This window comes from Thermobia domestica, chromosome 3 (assembly GCF_964235325.1).
Source record: "Thermobia domestica chromosome 3, izTheDome1.hap1.1, whole genome shotgun sequence".
Classification (NCBI taxonomy): domain Eukaryota; kingdom Metazoa; phylum Arthropoda; class Insecta; order Zygentoma; family Lepismatidae; genus Thermobia; species Thermobia domestica.
The window spans coordinates 43,186,137-43,209,892 of NC_137456.1; the positions used below are offsets into that span (position 1 = coordinate 43,186,137).

A 23,756-nucleotide genomic window follows, 5' to 3' on the forward strand; every position below is an offset into this window, starting at 1 on the left:
AGGTTCAATTTTGCATCCACCTAGCGGAGTCACGTAAATAAAGATAGGGCGGCCACTAGGTGCAGAAAGTTCCTGATACGCATGTCAAAGTCAAGGCGATGCCACGCGATGACCGCGTGTTCGCCACTTGGCTTAACGTAGTTCTGCCTGTCACTATCAGGTTACATTGAAGCAGACTCAGGCCCATGAAGGGCTATTATGCCAGTGGGCTTTATACCTTCTATCGTGGCATTATTTTGCCCTATAAAGAATTTCTTCTCTATATCCTATCTAGGTAAATTATATATATATATATATATATATATATATATATATATATATATATATATATATATATATATACCAGCAATATCGATAGTTTTCTGAGAACTTCGTCAGTAGTTTTCCGTTAAAACACGCGTAATATTCTTCATTCTTTTCCAGACCCATATTTTGAAAAGCATCTATAGTTGTGTTTCACCGTTTTCGCGCAATGTTCATGAGAACAACACTCTTTTTTAAGAACTTTACGAGTATTTTACCTAGCTCTTTATTCAAAAATCACAATGTACCCTTTCCTTCTCCTAATTAATCTCTTTATATTTCAATCCTTACGTTTACACTTCAACTTGCTGTGCATAAAATGAAATGAAATATTTAAGTTGTACGTCCCCCGGGGATGATGAGAAATGAATGAAATGGTGGAATGAAGAAAGTGGGAGGAAACGGGAGGACCGCGAGAAAACCCACGTGCACGGTGTTTGTCCACCACAAAGTCCACACGGCGCGAGCTGGGATCGAACCAGAGACCCCAAGCACCGGAAGTGAACGCTCTACCACTGAGTCACCGCGCCCCCAACTTGCAGTGCAGTTCGAAATAGCCACTTGATCTACTTTCTCTCCTATTTCTGAAATTGGTGCAGATCATCTCTTCATTCCGAGCTTTTAATGTTTATTCCCAGCCCGTATTATTGACATCTTTTAGTAAACTTCTGTTATGCAGATTTTCGATTCAGATACCTCAAACAAGAACTATTTTGTATGTAACTGTATGCAGAATTGCAGAATTCTTTTCTCTTGTTTGACAAAATACTGTCTTCCTTCTATAGATCCATTTGTTTTACTTTCTAAGGGTCCCTTTATAATCGCGGTTGCGGTAGTGGTTGTTTAACCACCGCACGTTCTAACTAAATTGAGTTGAATAAGTGTTTTTATCCATGTCAGAGCGGATCTGTAAGCGCCGCGATCTCAAAATCTGGTAGTTGGATGATTTTTATTTACATTGTATCATATGGGATTTTTTTTTTTTTTTTTTTTTTTACAGCGATTCGAATCAAACTGATGGCTCATTTGATTTAATGTGGTTAGAATCGCAACCGCGTGGATAAAAGTACCCTAAGTAAGATTTTAAATACAGTAAGGAGTTGAAAATCCGAACTAATTGGGACCACAGGTGGTTCGGATTTTCAAATTGTTCGGATTTTCGAAAATGACCAAGAAAATGCCCTTTAGGCTTAAATATACTGTATGGTATGCTCTTTTATCGATACAGTGGTTATACAGTACATACAGCAATTACAATATCGTACGTAAGGTTATTTAAATCTAGTTTTTCTGAGGGACCTGCATGTACACTAGATTACCAGATGCTGATGGAAGGCAAACAAGAATGCCGAAAGAGTAAGTAAGTTTATCATCTTGCATAGTAATAGCCAGCACAGTAGGACGTCGATAATCCGAACGTCAAATATACGAACGCGGTCCTTAGAAGCTTTTTACATTTTGTCTTAGCGCTAGCGATAAACGAACAACAGGGTTGTCTGTCGGCGTTCTGTGAAGTCAGTGTATTTACAAAACTTATCTTGTACAGGCTAAGGGAAAATAAAAACATGTATAAGAAACAATTACATATGAATGAGCTTTATCTTGTACAGGCTAAGGGAAAATAAAAATAAAAACATGTATAACAAACAATTACATATGAATGAGCTTTTGTAAATACACTGACTTCACAGAACGCCGACAGACAACCCTATTGTTTGTTTATCGCTAGCGCTAAGACAAAATGTAAAAAGCTTCTAAGGACCGCGTTCGTATATTTGACGTTCGGATTATCGACGTCCTACTGTGCTGGCTATTACTATGCAAGATGATAAACTTACTTACTCTTTCGGCATTCTTGTTTGCCTTCCACCAGCATCTGGAAAAGCTTAACAGTTATGTCTACTCGGTATGTCAACCTTGCATGATATTGAGAATTGGAGAAGCGGTTATGACGTCATACAATGTGTAGTTGGTAATAAGTTGCTCTACTACTAACGGAAATTGTGAGCTTAACAGAAATTGGTTAGAAAACTGTTTCTGATGACCGTTCACGGAGGGATACCGATTCTGATAGATACGAACGGACTTGTTTTCTTGTTACTTTGGAGCCACCTAAGAGGGTACTCTGTTATGGAGAGAATTCCGGATAGAATAGAAAAGTCAAAATAACAGTCAAAATAATAATAATAAAAATAGCCTGTGTTAATCTTCACATGGATTCAAATCCTTTTTAAAAGTATGTATACTCTACAGATGACAATCAGCTCTACTGAACTCTACTGAGCTCTACTTTCAATCCATAAAGAAAAATCAAAACCTACCTCCAGTCCAAATAATAAACACAAATAGAAGATGTTTGGAGGATTTCTGAACTAATTTGCCAAGTATCTTAAAAGAAAGAATTAAATGTATTTATAATTTATTTGAAAACGAGTAAGTTGATTTATTCGAGTTTATACAGGTAATTTTGATTTGTTAATGCTTATTTGTTTAATATTCACAGTTACAGTAATCATTATTGTATTAAGTTTACGATTTAAGTAAAAGTAGCCTTTCGTTTTAATTTTTACTAACAACATACGTACATGCTTCATTTATGTAATAATTACAATTGACACACCCATATTTCCTTACATTTTACCTACATAAGTTCTAGTTGTTAAAGTTACCCTATAGTTTTAGTGTCCCTGTTAAAAATATATGTATCTGCTCGTACACCCTTTCTTAAGGAAGAGGTACTTGACATATCATGCTCCGTGATGTATCAGAACTACCGGAGAGTATCCATATGCCAGTAAACAATATCTGTAAGTCCATGCTTAAACCTATTTATTTATTTATTTATTTATTTAGTCTTATTTTACATGGCGAAGTTAAGGCTAATTATGCCTTGCCTCCTACTTGACCAGGCAATGATCATGATTAGTAAAACAATCATATGCCAAACGTATGTGGCAAACAATAGACTATTCAGTGAATCTGCCATGTCTTCAGAAGACTTTGTTGTCAAAGGGTATGTGTGTAATGATACACCAACTAACCCTCTACTATAATAGGGGGAGTAACTTTCTAACAGTATTTAAGGAAAAGAACAGTTACATAAACTGAACGTACACATTGAGCGTCTGTAAGTTTTAGATACATACTTCCTCCAGTATACATAGATTTAACAAGGTAAGTTCTGTAGTTATATCCAAACAAAGTTTCGAAACCAACCAAACAATCACTTCAAAAGAACCTGGGTCATTTTCAGAAACAATTTTACGTGTGATTAAAGTCGTACTAAGGATCTGACTAACGTGTAATTAGCTTCACACTAAAGACTCGACTAGTGTGTGTGGGGGGGCGCGGTGTCTCAGTGGTAGAGCGTTCACCTGTGGTGCTTGGGGTCCCTGGTTCGATCCCAGCTTGCGCCGTGTGGACTTTGTGGTGGACAAACACCGTGCTCGTGGGTTTTCTCGGGGTTCTCCCGTTTCCTCCCACTTTCTTCATTCCACCATTTTCACTCATCTTTCATCATCACCGTCTCCTTTAGCGTAACCGGTATAACCGTGGGACGTAAAACTTAAAGATTTCATTTCATTTCGACTAGTGTGTGATTACAATTTCCGTATTCAAGAGAAAGTTTGTGATACTACTCATGGCGTTTTTTTCCGCGGGGTTGTCAAATATAAAATATCACCAAAAAATGAGAGAAAAAGGTGTTTAGTATTCTCTCATCTTCTTTTCTACTTTATTTGGACAGCCCTGCGGAAAGGTTCTGCCTAGCCTCTATCAATATAGGTATCAGTCGTGAATAACAATTATAACGTTCTTCAATACGGAAATTATAATCACGTGTTGGTCAACTCCTTAATACGACGCTAATCACACGTAAAGTCGCTTCTGACTACGACCCGTTAAGTTGAATTTAGAATTTAAAAAAAAAAATACGGTACATATGGTTATACTTACGCAATAACGTAGCCCAACGTTTTATTTCTGTAGATTTTAAAATCTTTCATTTCGGCAAATATTTGTAGATTTCTTAAGTTGACCATTTGAGCAATATATAAATCCGGAACCCAAAACCAATGGATTTCATCTCGATCCACACGCAATGGGTAATTATCTTCTGAAACGTCAGATGGCAACTCCAAACGAGGCTCTGTCCAAGACAGACGAAGGAAAAGATCGACTGCTACTTCCTGGAAGTAAACATTTTTTTTTCTCAATTAAGTTAACAAGAAAGGGCGATGTTACTGCTGAAGAGATATAATGTTATTATTTTATTCTCACATACCAGAATAAGATATTTAAAAATCAGTAAGAATACTGCAATATCTTACACGTGGTTTAAATTTCTAAGTACCACCAAATTCTTATTTACGTACTTCTTATTTATAACAAAACCATTTGTTCTTTTAGTACAATTACTTCTTAAATCAGACAATAGGAATCCTCATCATCTGGTGATGTGACAGAAGAGGAACACTAGCGCCACCGCAATCAAGAAGATGGTATAGAACATCATGTAACGTCTCAATCGACATATGGTTTCGGTTGGTCAATTTCCCTTAGTTTTATTGGAGCTCTGAGAAATATAACCTAACCCAAGCCTCCTAGCTTGCCTGGAGTTCTGCGGGACACCAAACTCTCTTTGCTTGATTAGAGCACGGAGAATTTCTAAACCACCTCCACTCAGCTTGCCTGGAGCTTTGTGAGCAGCTACATGGGCCTAAGGACATGTGTTTTAAAAAAAACGTCTTAGTAAGCTTTGTATTGGTCTTTATATAACAGGAATTTTATAATAAAAGATTGTGAAAAAGAGATGAATCCCGTGTGGTAAATTGCACTACCTATTACCTTCTAAACATAATTTCAAATGTTAGAAGTAGTGGTGGGCACAAAAACCGGTTTTTCGGTTTTTAGAAAAACCGAAACCGGTTCGGTTTTTCAACCGAACCGGTAATCGGTTTTCTCCAAAACCGATTCGGTTTTTCAGCGGATCCGGTTTCAGTTTTCTTCAAAACCTGTTTTTTTTTAATTTGTTCTATTTCTGACCAGAATAGTGTTTCGTTGTTCTCCGGAGACCAACGGAATCCGTTTCCACAGAAATAGTTTTGTGTTTTCCAAAAGTTTTCACCGAAACCAGTTTCGGTGAAAAACGAACCAGTTTTGAAGAAAACCAGTTTTGGAGAAAATCGAAACCGGTTTCGGTAAAAAACCGAACCAGTTTTTGGAGAAAACCGAAACCGGTTTCGGTGAAAAACCTAACCGGTTTTTGGAGAAAGCCGAAATGTCGGTTTTTCGGGTTTCGGTTTTTTTAGAAACCGGTTTCCGGTTTTTATAAAAATCGGTTTTGCTCATCCCTAGTTAGAAGCGTCGGTCTCAATCCGGACCGAATCGTATTTTCAATTTTCGATAACTATGATGGAACATACAATGATCTTTTTTGTATACTTACTATGATGCTATGGTTCAGCAATTACCTAATACCGTATTTATATTTGCATTAGATTCATTTTCTTAAATGTGAGCAATATCGCACTACATGACACCTAATCCCACAAATTGCTTGCAGCTTCATCTTTCTAATCTTTGCTACAAAATTTATAAATGCCAACAGTTAAATCTAAGTCGATTTTTCAGTACATTTCATAAACGACTTAATGAGTGTTGTGGGTACTTTCTTGAATATCACATCGATTAAAAAATAAAAAGTGTTAGAAATCAACGGTTGTAATCAAAATCTGACCACTTTCCCGCTACATTTTATGAATAAAAAAATTTTTTGCTTGCGCTCTGTTGATTGTTTTGTTTTTCAATCCAAGTGAATGCTGAAGTTGATTTTTGGTGATTATTACTCTGTAATTCAACTAATTCTGGATTTTTTTTTTTCACGGACCTTGCCACCAATGGTCTTGGCCATCTTGGAAAATTTAGTTAAGGTCCATTGGACAATTCACAAGAATAAGTATAAAGAATGAGTTGGATTTCATAAGGATAATGACATCCTGCTTAATGAAAACATTATGTTAATGCACTGTACAGCAGCGTATTTAGGGGAGGCTTCCGGGCTTAAGCCCCCAACCCGAAATCTTACTTACTATAGTAAAATATATGAAATATCTTACAGAATTTTCACATTTTCAGGCAAAGGCCCCCCCTCCCGAAAGTTAACAAAGCCCCCCCCCGAAACAAAATCGTAAATACGCCACTGGCACTGTAGGTTAATAAGCTGGATAAAGAAATGGTAGAACAAATGTATATAAATTGAAATACGTAGTGCAAAATCTCTTTAAAATATACTGTTAGATTGTTGTCCTTATCTAATTTACACTGGCTGTGATCGAGTCAGTCTATTTTGTGGGATAAGAGCTATTTGTTTGATTACTGTACACTAAACGTTGACAAATACGTGTAATCTGAGATGTAATGGACTATACTGGAGTATATGGCGTATACATACCTAATACTTTCGTACACTTATCTTAAATTTACGAAAGAACGAGTATACTCACATTTTTATTCATTTCATTACAGTGTGTATCTAGTGTTAGATTTATTTATTTGTTTCACAATGGGCTTTCCAAAAGTCTAGCAAAACGTTTTCTTTTTTAAAAATGATACTAACTTTACTGTTACACAAAGTAGTATTATGCAGGCTTCCAAGTGAAACTTAATTAAGTCACTGTATGAACCATCCTCCAATCACGAAAACTTAATTATAGTCGAGACGTAGTATGAACCGTCCTCCAATCACGTAACACTACAGTCTAAAGCAGCAGACAGCGCTTGCCGTTGGCTTTCGATGACTTCATGTCCTGAAGGCACTCAGATACTGTAATAAGCAAAAGCCATATCACCGTAACTGATTGAGGAAGGTCAGGGTGTGTACGCTAAATTGCAACACGTCATTCATTTCAACTACTTCACAGTACAGCGAGGGTAAACAAGTGAGTTGAGCCAGACCGGGATAATAGCGGCAGAAGTTGTAATTTCTCAGAGAGGAGAGCAACATTTTTCCTTTACGGATTTGCTTATATAACTCATAACGAATTTACTAGTAATATGTGCGTCACTGATAGTAGTGTATGTGTCATTGTTAGTGTAATATCACCGTTAGTAAAAGACAAAGAACAACAGATTCAATTTGCTAGCTAATAATATCTATACTTTTTTACATACACAGTACATAAATACAAATTTTATTGACAACGAAAGGTTTACTTTTTACAGCCATAAAAATTAGTTTTGTTCGATTTTCTCGAAACCTGTGCTGGAGAAATAATTATTCTCGAACATATTTTGTTTAGCTTAATCTCGTCTATCAACTAATATCCTAACCATACCAACATTGGACACTAATTTTGATAATATACTCACCTATATAACTGCTATTTAGCTTAATAAAAACTTTCAACTGGTAGACATGGTATTTCGTTAAACACTAAAAACATTGTAGAATTTGGTAACAGATCGTTCTTAGAATAGTTTTTTCTTCATTCCTACACAATTACCAAATGTCCGTTCAATAGGTTCCGAAACTACCTCAAAATAATGTACTTAATCGTGTACTTAAAAATGTATTATCATGTTAGGTTTTTATATACATTCTTCTGCGCCACACACGCAGGATCGGTCGTTGACGCTGTGGAAAGGCGTAGGAAATACATCTAATGGAATTCTGTTTACCTCTGCTGTCATGTTTGCTTGAATCGACTCAACATCCTCAAAACTTTCTTTTTTAGAGCTGATTTGAGTTTAGGAGAGAACAAGAAGTCCAATGGTGCCAAATCTGGTAATTATGAGGCTTTTCAATGATTTGAATAATCCTTTGACCATTAGCGCACAAGAAAATATATCTGCCTCATCAGTTTCCGATCGGTTATATATGCGAATTATGAATGTACACGTCATAAACGAATGCCATACAATTCTATTGACGCTGCATAAACTTATTTTAACATTCATAATTGCATCATAATGATGCAATTCTTGTGTGCAGTATTGCCAGACTTTTTCTTCTACCAAATCCGATTCTTTTCTCAAAGTTGTAAAAAGATTTTACAGAGCTACAAATTCTTAAGTGTTGAAAAAGAATTAAACAAAAATTTCAAACTAAAGTTTATAAATTAATTTTTAAAAAATTCAACGCGACTGTAACGGCGATCCTAAACAAGATTCCAGTGAACGACATTCTTAGGGCACCCCAGAACCTCTACAATTGGTCGCAGTTGCATTTGACGCGGGAAGGTATGTATGTAGAAAAATAACGTGGTAATACTTCTTTTCTGCCTTCGTTAAGTATTTTATTTCGAAGTAGTCCCTTAACCTATTAAATGGACATAAACCTTAACTTGAAGACTGCAAAACTATGATGAAGAGAGTTTAAAGCATCAATTACTGTATGATTTGATAAAATTTCTGGAGGGTCTTGTCTCAGGTGAGCCCACGTCAGTGGTACTAAGAAGCTCTTTTATCTTGATTATGGTATATCTTCGTTATTTTCTATGTGATATCGTTACTTACAATTTAGTTGATTGACTGGTAAATTTCTATGAAAGTTCTTCGTTTAACGGACTTCGAAAATGACAGAGATTCTCAATTCAACCCATTTAAATACATGTTCTGAGAATATTCAGGCATAACTTCGATATAGGTGTACCAGTTTATTATTATTATTATTATTATTATTATTATTATTATTATTATTATTATTATTATTATTATTATTATTATTATTATTATTATTATTATTATTTGAAAGAGTATTCCTTCCCGGTGGTTTCATATAAATTTCTTTAGGATTCTTTTACTTAATCTTTGGAGCTAGAATATGAAAAATCTCAATGCATGTTGGAATGTGAGACTAAATACGGCAAAATAACACGACTAAGGCAACCATACATTCTTTAGCGTGATTGTGGTTGTATAACAACACAGGGGTTGTACTGCAAAATTTCGGAATGCTATAATATTACAAATCATAATTAATACTCCAAATTTCTATCTGCTGATGGTGATAAACATGGGACTCCCTCGCAGGATTGTTTTCCAAGGGGGCAGCAAAACAAAAAACGATTCCAGGGGGACAAAAAGACAATGTACAAGTGCAATTACGAATATACATACTTTGATGCACGCGTGCACATAATACATTATATAAAACAACAATTATTTACGTACATTATCATATTAACTACATTACATAAACCACAGTATTTTATATAAATATACTATGTATTATAGTACGTGAGTAATCAAATTAGTATGTCTTGACATGTATTTCCAAGAACTGACCATACTGCGGAAACCAGGGAAAGGGAACTGCCCCACATAGTTTTCGCTGTGGGCGGCCATAGGGATACACAACAATATTACGGCAAAAAAGAAAGTGAAATTACTGCATACGGACCAAGACAAAATTTGTGGCCAAATTAAAACACCTTCAAATTTAGGTAAGTGATCTTTGAGAAACGTTCATAGCACAGTAAATATTACACAGGTCACTAGTACGGCTCTTGAGGAAAGAAGAAAACTCACGTAATATTCTAATTCTTGCTAATATATTAGAAAAGTTTTCTTTCCTTCCTTTGAAGCAACAAAAGTTTATTTTTTACTTACGTGATTTCTCTCAAGTACAACTATTTAATATTTATTTATTTGCATCAACACAACAGGCATAAGCCCAATTATAGTATTGCTGTATTACAAAATAAATTTACAATAGTTTTCTTAAACATATAGTTCATATTACAGATGTCTATTCCTTTGTATTCGATTCATATTTTGTTATAAGAAGAGCATATTCTCCAGATTGGTGATTTCAATAATACGTTGGTCCTTGCTTTTTTCCCCCAGTAGAACAGGCCAGAGTTATCAGCACGAGTTTTAAGTGTCGGGGCGTAGTGTCGATATCAGATCCGTACAATTAAACTCGTTTTGTACTACTTTATGGACGAAATATCAGATCTATCACGCTTCGCCTTTGTTCAAGTGTAAGGATACAGAAGTTGTCTATTAATGTTAGATAGTTTTCATAAGATGGATAGATTCCAGTTTTCTTGTATGCCAAGTATTTGATAAATTTAGATTAGATATTTTTCTAGTTAGTGCGGTATTGCCGTTGCGACGGGTTCCAGATCATAGCAGCATATTCCAGTTTTGATCGCACGTAGGAATAATATATTATTGTTAGTGTGATCATACTCTTAAACTCCTTTCCAATTCTAATTATGAACCCTTACATCTTGAGAGATTCATCAACAACGTTCACTGTATGGTCATTAAATGTCAGTTTCATACAGGGTGGAAAAAATCATGATTTTTTTTTAAAAAAATCATTTTTGTTGATTTTTTTTATTTAAATCGATTTTTTTTATTTAAATCAAATCTTTCTCCTTGTATAATACAAGGCGCGAACTGAAGAAAAAGCATTAGGAATTAGTATTAAATGCTAATTATGCCATTTAAGTGAAAGTATTGGAGTTGAATTTTAAATTATCCCCCAATCGTTAACCTATATCAATCCCAAACAATGTTTCTTAACTCTTTAAAATCATGGCTCTTTTTAAAGGTAAATTATAGACTTTCAGTCAAGCAGCTACAGTATCATCCCTATTTATCCTAGGATCATGGTACATACATCACTCTCTTTAGAATAGAACAGCTTTTGAAACGGTAATATTCACATTTCCCTATCATGTCCCAGAAGCGGGAAGTTTTGAGAGTAATCGGCATTTTTTTTACTTCTTTTTTTAAAAAAAATTTGGTCCCCTTTGGATTCCCCTAAGTTAACGCACTGATCTCAAAAGCAACTGGGAAATACTGAGGGGTGTACTAAATTTCAAGCTTCTATCGGGAGAGCTTTTTAACAATGAGCTAAGAACATTTCCACAATGCCCCAGATGACCCGGATGTAATATAAAACTTCCCTTAGACATCCCTATTTATCCTAGGATCATGATTTGTAAAAATTATTCTCTTCAGAATAAAACGAATTTTCAAACGGCACCCTTCAAATGTCTACATCATGTATCTGGGCGGGTAAATTACTAAAAAAAAGAATTATCTGGTTGTTGTTTTTTTAATTTTTACCTCTGTGGACCCCTTCCCCTATTTTAAGGCAGAGATCTGAAAAATAGTGAGGGGTGCACTGAGTAAATGTGCAAAATTTCAGTCTTGTAGGTGCAAAAGTAAGCCCGCGAAAAATAGTATTCCCCAGATTCCCGTATAAAATAGGATCTCAGGTAACAGTTTCCTGAGACATCCCTATTTATCCTAGGAGCATAGTACGTACATCATTTTCTTCAGAATAGAACAGCCTTTCAAACGGTACCATTCATATGTCTCCCTCTGAGGCGGGAAAATCACGAAAAAAGCTATTTTTTGTTAAAAATATCCTTTTTTAAAACATTTTGCCCCTCTGGACCCCGCTGTTTCCACGCAGAGATCTGAAAATTATTAAGTGGTGCACTGAACGAGTGTGCAAAATTTCAGTCTTCTGAATGCAAAATATAACCCGCCAAAGAAATAATAATAATACGCATAACAAAAAAATCTTTTTAAATTTATGACGTCATCACACACTATGTCTCAACGCAGAAAGGCGTGAAAGTATATGTAACGTGTTCTAAAATGCCTCCAGTCTTGAAGAAAACGAAGTAAAAAGCCTTATTGGTACTTTAATCGAATAATGAACATCCTACCCTATCACCTAAAAATAGGTGATATAATTTAAAAGGTTAAGCATTAAGGAAAAAGTACAGCAACGTTTATCAAAATGCCACTTTTTTTCACAAAATTTACTGATATTTGGCAGGGGCCTATTTTTAAAAACTCAGAACCACTTGTGGCATGAAATACATAAATTTCACCTGAAGTTATAAAATTAACAAAAAGAATTTGGAGAGGAGATAGGACCCCTCTAAATACGCCCTATTATCTGAGAACAAACAAACAGACACGCACAAAAAAGAAATTTCGTCTTAAATGTCGATGGTGATTTCCCCGTTGGAATAGTTAACGATTTTAAAACCCAAACCCAATGTTACAAAAAAAAAAAGAAAGCAGGATTGCTCCGTTACCTGTTCAAAACGGGATTTTCCCTAACCGTCCTCTGCATGACACTTATTTTCATACTATACTGTGCATTTGAGTCTCATTGTATTATGATTATTAACTTTCATAATCGAAATAACAGAACAGAAACAGGATTTTACTTATTTTCACTTTAAATTAATTTATTTCGGAATTCGATTTAAATCAACGATTTTTATTTAAAAAATCAAGTGATTTAAATCTTGATTCAAATCGTGATTTAAATCAGACTGATTTAAATCAATCCACCCTGGTTTCATATCAAACGTAACTCTAATAGTTGAATTTAATCTATTTAGTAAGATCTGATTCATTGAATAATTAAACTCTATTTGATTTTTGTTTCTAGTAAACGATAACATGTTACACTTGTTTATGTTTACACTAAGTTTGTTAAGAGAACATCAGTTAGCAATATTTCCCATGTCGTGTTGTAAATTGAGACAGTCATGGATGGCTTTTATCCTACCGTATCTTTTGAGGTCGTCCGCAAAAAGCAATTTGTCGCTTAATAATATATGATCAGGGAGATCGTTAATGAATAAAACGAACAATAAGGGACCTAGGTTGGAGCCTTGTGGAATTCCAGAATATGCAATATAATCAGATGATTTATATTCTTTGTAGATAACAGTTTGTTTACAATTGTTTTAATATAATGAGAAGAACATGATCAAGGGAGAAGATAAATTTTATTCACCTAGCTTATACAATAATGCTTTTTGGTTGACTCTATCAAATGCCTTTTCAAAATCTATATATATTACATTAATCTGACATCCCTCATCTAACGAATTCAATTCATAAACATCTAATTTGCTATTCATACGTGCTATTCACAAGTAAAGGGTTCGGTCAAGTAAAGGTCAATTCAGTAAAGGGTTCGTCGTTTTCTTTTGAAGTAGCATTTCGTGAAGTCATTACGTATATGTAATACCGATATAATAATGACCGAACAAAATACTCATGTCTCGACTCAAGGCAAAATATTGCTGCAAAATACATTTGAAAAGTTTAACAAAATAGTAACAAAAGGATCATCCTACCTTTATTCACAAAATATATATACAGGGTGCTTCAAAACAACACCGACAACGTTTGCGAAGTGATTCCTGACACCAAGATAAGACAAAAAATATAGACCAACCTGGGTGCACAAATGCTTCCTTTCGGAGTTATAGGCTGCCAAAAACATGAAAAAATGAACTTTAAAGGACCATGGCTCCAAATCTATGGGACCTACCGTAGTCGGGTGAAGATTTTATTTAGGAACTAGTATGCACCTTATCCAAATATCCATGTTTCAGAATCCTGAGGTAGTTCCGCAACAATTTTTATAGAGGTAGTTGGTGAGTACTTCAAATTATATGCCCGTAGCCAAACTTCCTCTATAAAAAAATATTGCGAGAGCACCACAGGATTTTGAAACATGTATTTTTGGATAGCGCACATATTAGTTTCTAAATGAAGTCTTGACCTGCCTACGGTAGGTCCCATAGTTTTAGAGCTATGGACCTTTAAAGCTCAATTTTTTCATGTTTTCGGCTGCCTATAACTCTGAACGGAAGCATTTGTGCATCCAAGTTGGTCTATACTTCTCGTCTTACCTTGTTGTCAGTAATCACCCCAAACGTTGTCGGTGTTGTTTTGAAACACCCTGTATATCAGCTGACAAAACAGTGTTGCCAAATAAAAAAGCTACTTTCATGAAGATCTTTTCATTCAACAGCTTTTCTTATTTCTTGTGTAAAAATGTATTTGAATAAATAAATTTATCATATTCAGAAATGTCAAAATGAATATAAGCATTAATTTTTCACATAAGATTGATATGATTTATCTTTTTACACAGAATCATGTTAACATTGCTTATTCATATGTTTTAGTAAATTTGATCCTTTTTGTTTATATAAAAAAAACTATTCTTTCTTTAAATACGAATTGGCAAACATATCTTTACATGCAAAGTGTTTGAAATAGAATTGACAGAGCCTTATAATTGCTGACAAATTATAGAATTTCTAAAATGTATGCAGACAGAAGATTTTACTCCCTACTTGCAGATATGTCAATATAAATGCTAATATATATATATATATATATATATATATATATATATATATATATATATATATATATATATATATATATATATATATATATATATATATATATATATATATATATACAGAGTGTTTCAAAACAATACGGACACCGTTTGGGAGGTGATTCCTGACACCAAGATAAGACAAAAAGTATAAACCAACCTGGGTGCACAAATGCTTCCTTTCGGAGTTATAGGCTGCCGAAAACATGAAAAAAAAAATGACGTTCAAAAATCCATAGCTCTAAACTATGAGACCTACCGCAATCGGGTCAAGACTTCACTTGGGAACCAATATGTGCTCTATCCAAAAATACATGTTTCAGAATCCTAACGTACTCACGGAACAATTTTTATGAAGGTCCGTTTGGCTATGGACATATAATCTGAAGTGCTCACCAACTACCTCTATAAAAATTGTTGCGGAAGTACCGCTTTATTCTGACACATGGATATTTGGATAGGGCACGTACTAGTTGCTAAATAAAGTCTTGACCCGACTTCGCTAGGTCTCATAGTATTGGAGCTATAGACATTTTAAGTTCAATTTTTCATGTTTTCGGCAGCCTATAACCCCGAAAGGAAGCATTGGTGCACCCAGGTTGGTCTATACTTTTTGCCTTATCTTCGTGTCAGGAATCACCTCCCAGACGTTGTCGGTATCGTTTTGAAACACCCTATATATATAGAAACATATAGAACATATATATATATATAACATATAGAAACAAGACATAGTACCATTGAGAATCAAATATGTTTCCACCGAGTTTAAAACACTGCACCGTTTATGACGTTCATTATGATGTTTGAGGATAGTCTGTGTAGTACAAACTGTGTTACCAAAGTTTCTTTAAGATCGGTTGTGTGAATTTGAAGTTTTCTTTTTTAAAGAAATATTATCTCAAAATATTGCCATTTTGTGTATCTACGAGGCGCGTTTGGAAAGTAACCTCCGATTGGTCACTGTGCGTGACGTAGCGGGGGCAGCGCTACCATCTTTGTACAGACGTGCGTGGTAGCTCAAAGCTCAGTCTGCATCCAGCTGTGGTAGAGTGAAGGTTGTCTGGTCACTAGTCCCACTTTTCTAGCGGCTCAAAATGTATGCTACAATAGAAAACCCCGCCAAGGGAGAGGTGTGAGCTGTTATATGTTTTCTTACGGCAAAACCATATTCGGCAGCGGCTATTCATCGGAAACTTTGTGCCGTGTATGGACCAAATGTGATGAGTGAAGGAGTTGTTCGTGAATGGGTTCGTTTATTTAAATGTGGATGAACAAATATTCATGATGAAGAGAGGAGTGGCAGGCCATCAGTGATCATTGATGAACTCGTTCAAAAAAAAAATTATGGAAAAGTTCGTGAAAATCGACGTTTCACAAACTCGAAGCTTTTCGATGAATTTCCACAAATTTCTAGGATCTCAAGCGCTTTGGTGATGTGGAGGAACTGAAAGAAGCGGTCACAGGCTGGCTCAAGGCACAGGCGGAAGATTTTTATTCTGATGGAATTTCTAAGCTAGTGCATAGATAAGTACTTGAATGTTCATGGAAACTATGTTGAAAAATAGGTCAAAGAAGTAGTTTTCATATATATAACTCTATGGCTTATGGAACCCGGAGGTTCAATACCGCGTTCACAAAAGCTCTCCACTGACTTCTATCATTAGCCAACTGGATCCAGTTTCTATTTTGTATTCCTATCTCTGCGAGATCCATCTTAATATTGTCCTCCCATCTGCGCTAGGTCTTCCTAATGGTCGTTTTCCGATTAGTCTTCCAGTTAAGACTTTGAAAGCGTTTCTACTTTCTTCCATTCTAGCTACATGACCTGCCCACCTAAGCCTCCTAGACTTGATGACCCTAAGAATGGTTGGTAAACCGTATAAATTATGTAGTTCCTTGTTATGAAGTTTCCGCAATTCCCCATTCCCGTTCCTCTTGGGTCCGAATATTCTTCTCAGGATCCTGTTCTCAAATACTTTCAGTCTATGTTCTTCCCTCAGAGTAAGCGACCATGTTTCGCAACCATACAGAACAACAGGCATGATTATCGTTTTATATATTTTAAGCTTCATATTCCTCGACAGAATTCGCGATGACAAGAAATTTGAACTGAATAATAACATGAATTCCATATTTTTAGTCGACATTTATATCTTAAATTCTTATTTACTTTGATGTTTCTTTTTTAACCAATCGGAGGTTACTTTCTGAACGGTTTTCGTATAAACATAAAGTCTTTATAGCGTCATAAACATAGGAAAACTTTTGTGTTTTCACCTTCGAATAAAAAGGCGATATTTTGACTCATAGCTCACATAAATTTTCCAGATCTCGTTTCATTAAAAAAACAAAAGCAACAAAAATACTTACTGAATTATATTCATCCACTTCACTGATTCTGTGCACGAATAAAGAAATGCCCACGACGGTAGGTTTCTCTGAAATAGAAACATATAGATAAATAGGTATAATGCAGAACCCATTGACTCAGACATTCTTCTAATATGCAACAAATAAGATTTTCTTTTAGTTTTCTCAAAATGGTTATGCCGTTTCTTTGCAAGGTATTAATTAATTTCGGTCGATCTAAAGAATGTTTAAATTAAATTATCATAAAATGTCATAAAGTACTACTAACAAATATGTATTTAATAACAAAAATATACAGGGGGTCATAAAGTCTCTCCTCGATAACAAACATTAATAACAAAAAAATTAAGAATGGTAGAAGCATGCGGTTTGCGGCAAATGATAGGAAAACTCAAAAAGGTATTTTATTATTATTATTGCCTGATTTGAAGAATTTCTCCATGTGCTCCATTAGTTGCCCATGCAATGTCACGTGCAAAACTTGCGCATCGGAGACGGTCTTCTTGTGTTAACGCATGAAAAATCTGCAATATGCACCTTATATGCGTGTATCTTCGGTTTTTTTTTTTTTTTTTTTTTTAACACAGTTGACTTCGGGATGTCCAGTTCACGTGGTGTGCAACGCAAGGACTTCTCTGGGCTTCGGGTTACAGCTTCCACACTTCCTTACTAACACTGGGTCTACCGTTTCTATCACGATCTAAAACACGTCCTGTTGCAATAAACTTGCTATACCATTCCTTTTTGCTCTTAACATTTGGTGGTTGTTGTCCGTACTCTCTTTCCTGACTGTTCGTTGAACTTTGATGGGAGATTTTGTTTCATGATACCACAACACACACTTCGCTCTCTGCTGTGCTGACTCAATTTTTAAACAAATGACTGTCGCGCTGCGGTCAACTGCAGTAGATGGCAGCACAGGGCACTCTGGAAGTATCATACAAGCGATGTGTTCAGACCGAATGCTTCGATCATTCTTTGTTTTTCTTGTTATTATGTTTGTTATCAGGGAAAGACTGTATATATTATACAAAATTTCTTTTCAGTTTTCTGTAGTCTATTACAAATCCAAGATACTCTGCATTTTATTACACTCTGGTGGAACTAAAAAATTTGTATATTGCATTATGTGGAATATACGAGGATATTTCCAAAAGTATCCGGCTGATACTGGAATATTGCGGCACTGGCAAAAGACCATTCATGATATATATATATACTGCCATATACGGAAGAAATAATGTATCAGTTTCAACTGTCTAGCTGAGACAGTTCGTTAGAAGCAGTCATTTGAATCAGCCCTTGCCGCATAACAATGTTCCAGTCCACACGGTTGTACTTGCCAAGGCTGTAGTAAAAGACTATGGCTTTAAGGAGGTTTATCATCCATCCCACAGTCCACATATAGCACCGCAGCCTTTGCAATAGCTATGTGGACTAGATCATTGTACGAGCTTAACGTACGTCGAATAATTCAAATGACTGCCTTCAATGAACTGACGCAGCAAGACAGTTGAAACTAGTACATTATCTCTTCCATAGATATCACTATATATCTTGAAGGGGTTACTAACGATGGCGTGATATTTCAGTATGACCAGATACTTTTCGAAATACCCTCGTATAATTTAGTATAATTCATAAACTAATACAAATAAATGCTAAATAAATACACTATACAGGGTGAGCCTGAAAGATGTGCACAAACTATTCATGACATCAAAGGAACAGAGATGATTCATGACATCAAAAGAAAACAAAAAGTCTATATATAAAACTATATATATATATATATATATATATATATATATATATATATATATATATATATGTATGTATGTATCTATGTAGATATGTATCGTGATATATGTGTTTTATAGTATATATAAAACTAGTGGAGATTTAAAGGGTGTTTAAAAGTTGGATATAAGATGTCGCTAAGTGTGGGTGCATTACAGAAATAGTTTAGGTGAATAGTTGTGCACAAATGCTTCTTTAATTAGTATTTTATTAACTATAAATATTTTTTTAAAAAATCATCTTACTTGCAGCAGATCCGCCAATATCTGCAGGAGGAATATCTTTATCAAATCCTTCACTAAAATTGTACTTTTTTCTACTAACTTTTTGCGTCGTTGAGATAAAAATCAGGTACCTGGAATTATCCAAAAAAGAAAGAAATGGAATTAAACACATTTTAGAAACAGAAATTAAAGAAATTATATAAACAGTACGTAACATCTAGTGAACTAAGCCCTAATACAATTCCAAACTTTTAACAGCCTTACTAAAGCCTTCAAGACTAAGTCTATAGGCCTACATACCTAACCAAGGCTATAACAAATTTGTTAGTTCTTAGATTCAAAGCTTACTCTCGATTTACGAATAAAATGTAATATCAGACTACCTTTAAAATTAATTTAAATTGATATGAAAGTTAAGCATGCCTTAAAATTCACACTTAGCAAAGCCGTACACATAGCGAATCTCTAAAAGATTAAGTCTACCGTGCACACGTTTTAGCGCTCGTGATATATATGTATCATACAATGATTGGTTACACAACTTCTTGTTTATGGCTCGTGATTGTATTTTATACCACGATTGCTTACACAGCCTCTTCTTTAAGGCGCTTGTGATACATATTTTATACAACGATTGGTTGCACAGCCTCTTTTCTGTGCGCTCGTGATACATATATTTTATACCACCATTTATTACTCATCTTGTTTGTGCGTTCGTGATATATGTTTTATACCACGATTGGTTATACAGCCTCTTTTCTGAGTATTCCTGATATATGTATTTTATACCACCGTTGATTACCCATCTTCTTGTTTGTGCGCTCATGATATGTTTTATACCACGATTGGTTACACAGCCTCTTTTCTGTGCACTCGTGATATAAATATTTTATACCACCGTTGGTTACTCATCTTCTTGTTTGTGCGCTCATGATATGTTTTATACCACGATTGGTTACACAGCCTCTTTTCTGTGCAGTCGTGATATAAATATTTTTTACCACCGTTGGTTACTCATCTTCTTGTTTGTGCGCTCATGATATGTTTTATACCACGATTGGTTACACAGCCTCTTTTCTGTGCACTCATGATATAAATATTTTATACCACCGTTGGTTACTCATCTTCTTGTTTGTGCGCCCGTCATATATGTTTTATACCACGATTTGTTACACAGCCTATTTTCTGTGCACTCATGATATATGTATTTTATACCACCGTTGGTTACCCATCTTCTTGTTTGTGCGCTCATGATATGTTTTATACCACGATTGGTTACACAGCCGCTTGTTTCGGTGATCGTAATGACATTTTCGCAAACAATGTCATTAATTGCTATTTAAGATATAATAATGTATGCAAATAACCCTTAATTTAGAGGCATGAACAAGTGTAATAAATAACGAGACTTTTGGTTACTTATGTTGTAAGTATAGTGTGTACTTAATAATAAAGATTTCCTAAAATCGATTAGAGTTCAACTCAATAACGCCACTAGAGGAAGAAAGTAGTGGGCGCCAGCAGTGGTATCGCAGCCCCCGACTGTCCTCTGAGACATATTTTTGAATGTAGGTTAAATAATTTAAACTATTACTTTTGATTTTTTAAAAAAAAACTGCCTCTCAAAAAATTCCTGCACTTGCCCTAACGTCGCCACTATATCATTTTATTTACTCGTAATAGGGAGACTTACTAGTTTGAGAACATTTTTGAGTGAACGATTAAATGATAGTATGGCACTGTCATAACATGATTTGGCCAAACAGTTCCCATTTACTGAAATTATTTAATAAGATATGAATTAAATCGAAAAATGAAAAACACTGGAAAATTCAAATGCGTGTGGTTGTACAGTAATTAGCAATTAAAATGTTACAAAAAGTTTAAGTCCAAATTATTAATTAACTCTTGCACCGTGTGTTTGTGCATTCAGAAATACACGTCTTGATCGACTACTGCTCCTAGTATTCAATCCAACACATCCTTCTCCTCCTCTCCTTGTCTAAAGCAGTCTGTGTGACGTAATATATTCTTTCCATTCAGATGGAGAAAAACGGGAACCATATTTACAGGCTTTATAGCTCTAAAACCATCGTTTGCTTTTAAATGCCTTTTTAGAGCCTGATGTCAAAAGATGTCACAAAATATTCCCAGAGCTTCATAAACGTCTTTATTTGCATTCTTTTGTTTCAAAGACTGCAAGCTAGGAAGATGCTCCTTGTGAAATCTATGGAAACTGTCAATTACGGCAGTAGATTTTGTGTTTTCCAAAATCTGTAATACGGACGCAGAGCTCTAGAAACTGCTGACAGAAATGAGTGGTATCCAAAGGTTAATTTCATTTTGTTTCCCAGTAATTGCAAACAAATATTACAGGGGCATCATTTGGGCAGGACAAGAAGATGTAATTCCCACCTCCCTTGAGTATGATGAACATATATTGTTTGATCAAATGTATTGTAAAACACTGATATAAAAATGTGAAACTCTTATGTTGTAGGAGAATCCCGCCGCCCCGAAAAAACATCTAAAATGAAGCTGCTTTTAGCAACAAACCTATAGAGTTACGATAGCACATTTCTGAAGCGATCGAAGGTTTGACCCCAAGCCATGTGCGTTAATAGTGGACACATTGAAAGATAGATAAATATTTAAATATACAGACAGAGTGGGATGATTTACATATGCAAGTTTAGAATTGGAGAAAAATTATCGGACAACATCCATATTGACAAAATTTGTGATTTTGTGAAACAAAAGAAGGAATGTTTCCGAACTGCGAACATCACATCAGGTAACTTTGAATTAAAGTGGAGAACACTTTTTAGAATATCAGATGATTACGAAGGGAGAGAAAGATCTTAAAATCTGGGAAATTAAGATTTTGAAAAATCTTCAGCTTTCGAACCACGAACCTCTTACATATCAAAACATTACTTTACCCATTCATCCACGTTGAACTCTACGCAGTCATTCATATACTTTTCCTTTAGTTACGTTAAGAAACTAATAGAATGGAATATTTCAAAAGTTGGCTCGGTGGGTGCGCCATTGACATTGAACGTAGACCACTTGTAGCGTAGTTACAGGGTGCATAATGAACTTCCCCTTGTTTAAAAACACTTTTCAAGGCCGTAAAAGTTTGTTACTACTGTGTTAACTGAGTTACATTGTTAGAACCGTCTAATAAACTAGTGTCAAATACTCAAACACAAATCACCTTTTGCGAAACTCTAGTGAAATATATAACAAATCATCGTAAACATGTTAGACTTATGAAAAGATAAAGTTTTGAGAAAGCAATGGAAATCCGCATAAGAGTGTCACTTGGATTCGAACCTATAACTTTAAAAACAGCCTGTTTACGTCTTTGTCTATTAGTTGAATGATTAGTTTAACGGACGCCTACTTAGATGGTACTAGGTTCGAATCCTGATCGTTTTATTGTTTTTTTTAGCTATACGCAAAGTGTGCATCGCATAAATTTAATTGTTTGAATTAAATGTAGTCGCAGCTAGTTTAAGACGAAATTATTTTCAAATATAAGATTTCTTATTAAATGCTTTTCTTTAACTTGTGGAGTTTCAAATTTCATATTAAATCTTAAAACCTTAATTTCACTCATTTTCCTACGTCTTATCATGATGAAGTTTGGCACAACGACAACAGTCGGGCGGTAATACAAAATTTCATTGTTACTTTAATTTTTGATTCAAAGAAACGTACAGTGGATAGACGATGCAATATGAAATCCTCCGGGAATTTCAAATGATTTTACGTATACGTATCAATTACCATCTGAGAAATATACTGTTGGGGGGGGGTGACATTGAAACCATTCCTTGGAAGGGAAGGGGTGACATGTAAAAGTAACAAAATACTTAACAATATTAATGTCGAATTCATAGTTTTCGGGATCAAGCAGCGTTGGATCGATTGCACAATAAGAAAAAAAATCCATCCGCTGCTGGGCATCGAACTTAGGTCATCTTACCGCGGTTCTTAACGTAGCGTGATTTTATTAGGAAATACCTATTTGAATTTAATAACCAATAAAGGAACTTTAAGCATTTAATATAAGGCATTTTTATTGTTTTTAAATAGGCAATTTGAACGGTTTGTGAGTATCTAAATACAAAGATAATTTCTCAGAAATTATTTCACTTCTAAGTAATCGAATGTTACGGAATACTATTTTATTATTTTTATTTTAAAAATAAAATAATAATCCGATACAATTATGAGTACCTAAATATTTTACAAAAATATTTCCTCAGAAATTATTTCACAAATCTAAGTAATCGAATGTAATTTAATACTATTTTATTATTCTATTTTTTTAAAATAAAATAATCATCCCATACCTAGCATTAAACTAATACAGCAATTTTTTTTTTTACGCTACCCCGACTTACGCGAACTGTGGATTACGTGGTTCTTGTTGTATTTTCTTTCTTGCAGTGACTACGCTAGAGTGGAGTAAAGTGGATTGGCACCCCTGGTGGCATCCCCCCCCCCCCCCGCTATTCAAGACATGATGTTATAGTGCGGGTCAAATAATATAAAGCTCTTATTTTCAATATACAAAACAAAATCGCTGCACCTCCCCCAAGAAATTGAAGCTAGCGTCGTCACTGTCTGTGATAAAAGCGTTTTTTTTTTTTTTTTTTTTTTTTTTTTTTTTTTGTGAACTCTAGTGCACCATTACGGTTCATAAAAGTTAACATTGTTTTATGTTAAGTTTTATAAACCCATAAAGAAAAACCAATGTCATCCAAACGAGGTATATGTTTTGAATCAATATATACTAAAAGAATGAAATTTTATTAATATGTTTTTCTTCTAAACCACTGTCGCTTTTAGTC

The 23,756-nt window shown here is 34.8% G+C and overlaps 1 protein-coding gene across 1 annotated transcript in view; it reads right to left on the minus strand.

Moving 5' to 3' along the window:
* LOC145681426 (glutamate-gated chloride channel alpha-like) overlaps window positions 1–23,756 on the minus strand; it is a 130,832-nt gene that overhangs the window by 55,976 nt on the left and 51,100 nt on the right. Inside the window, exons 2-4 of the mRNA XM_081753072.1 lie at window positions 18,913–19,022; window positions 16,868–16,935; window positions 4,258–4,490 (exon numbers count right to left, since the gene is read on the minus strand). Coding sequence (XP_081609198.1) covers window positions 4,258–4,490; window positions 16,868–16,935; window positions 18,913–19,022 — 411 coding nt within the window. The remainder of the gene's footprint in view (window positions 1–4,257; window positions 4,491–16,867; window positions 16,936–18,912; window positions 19,023–23,756) is intronic.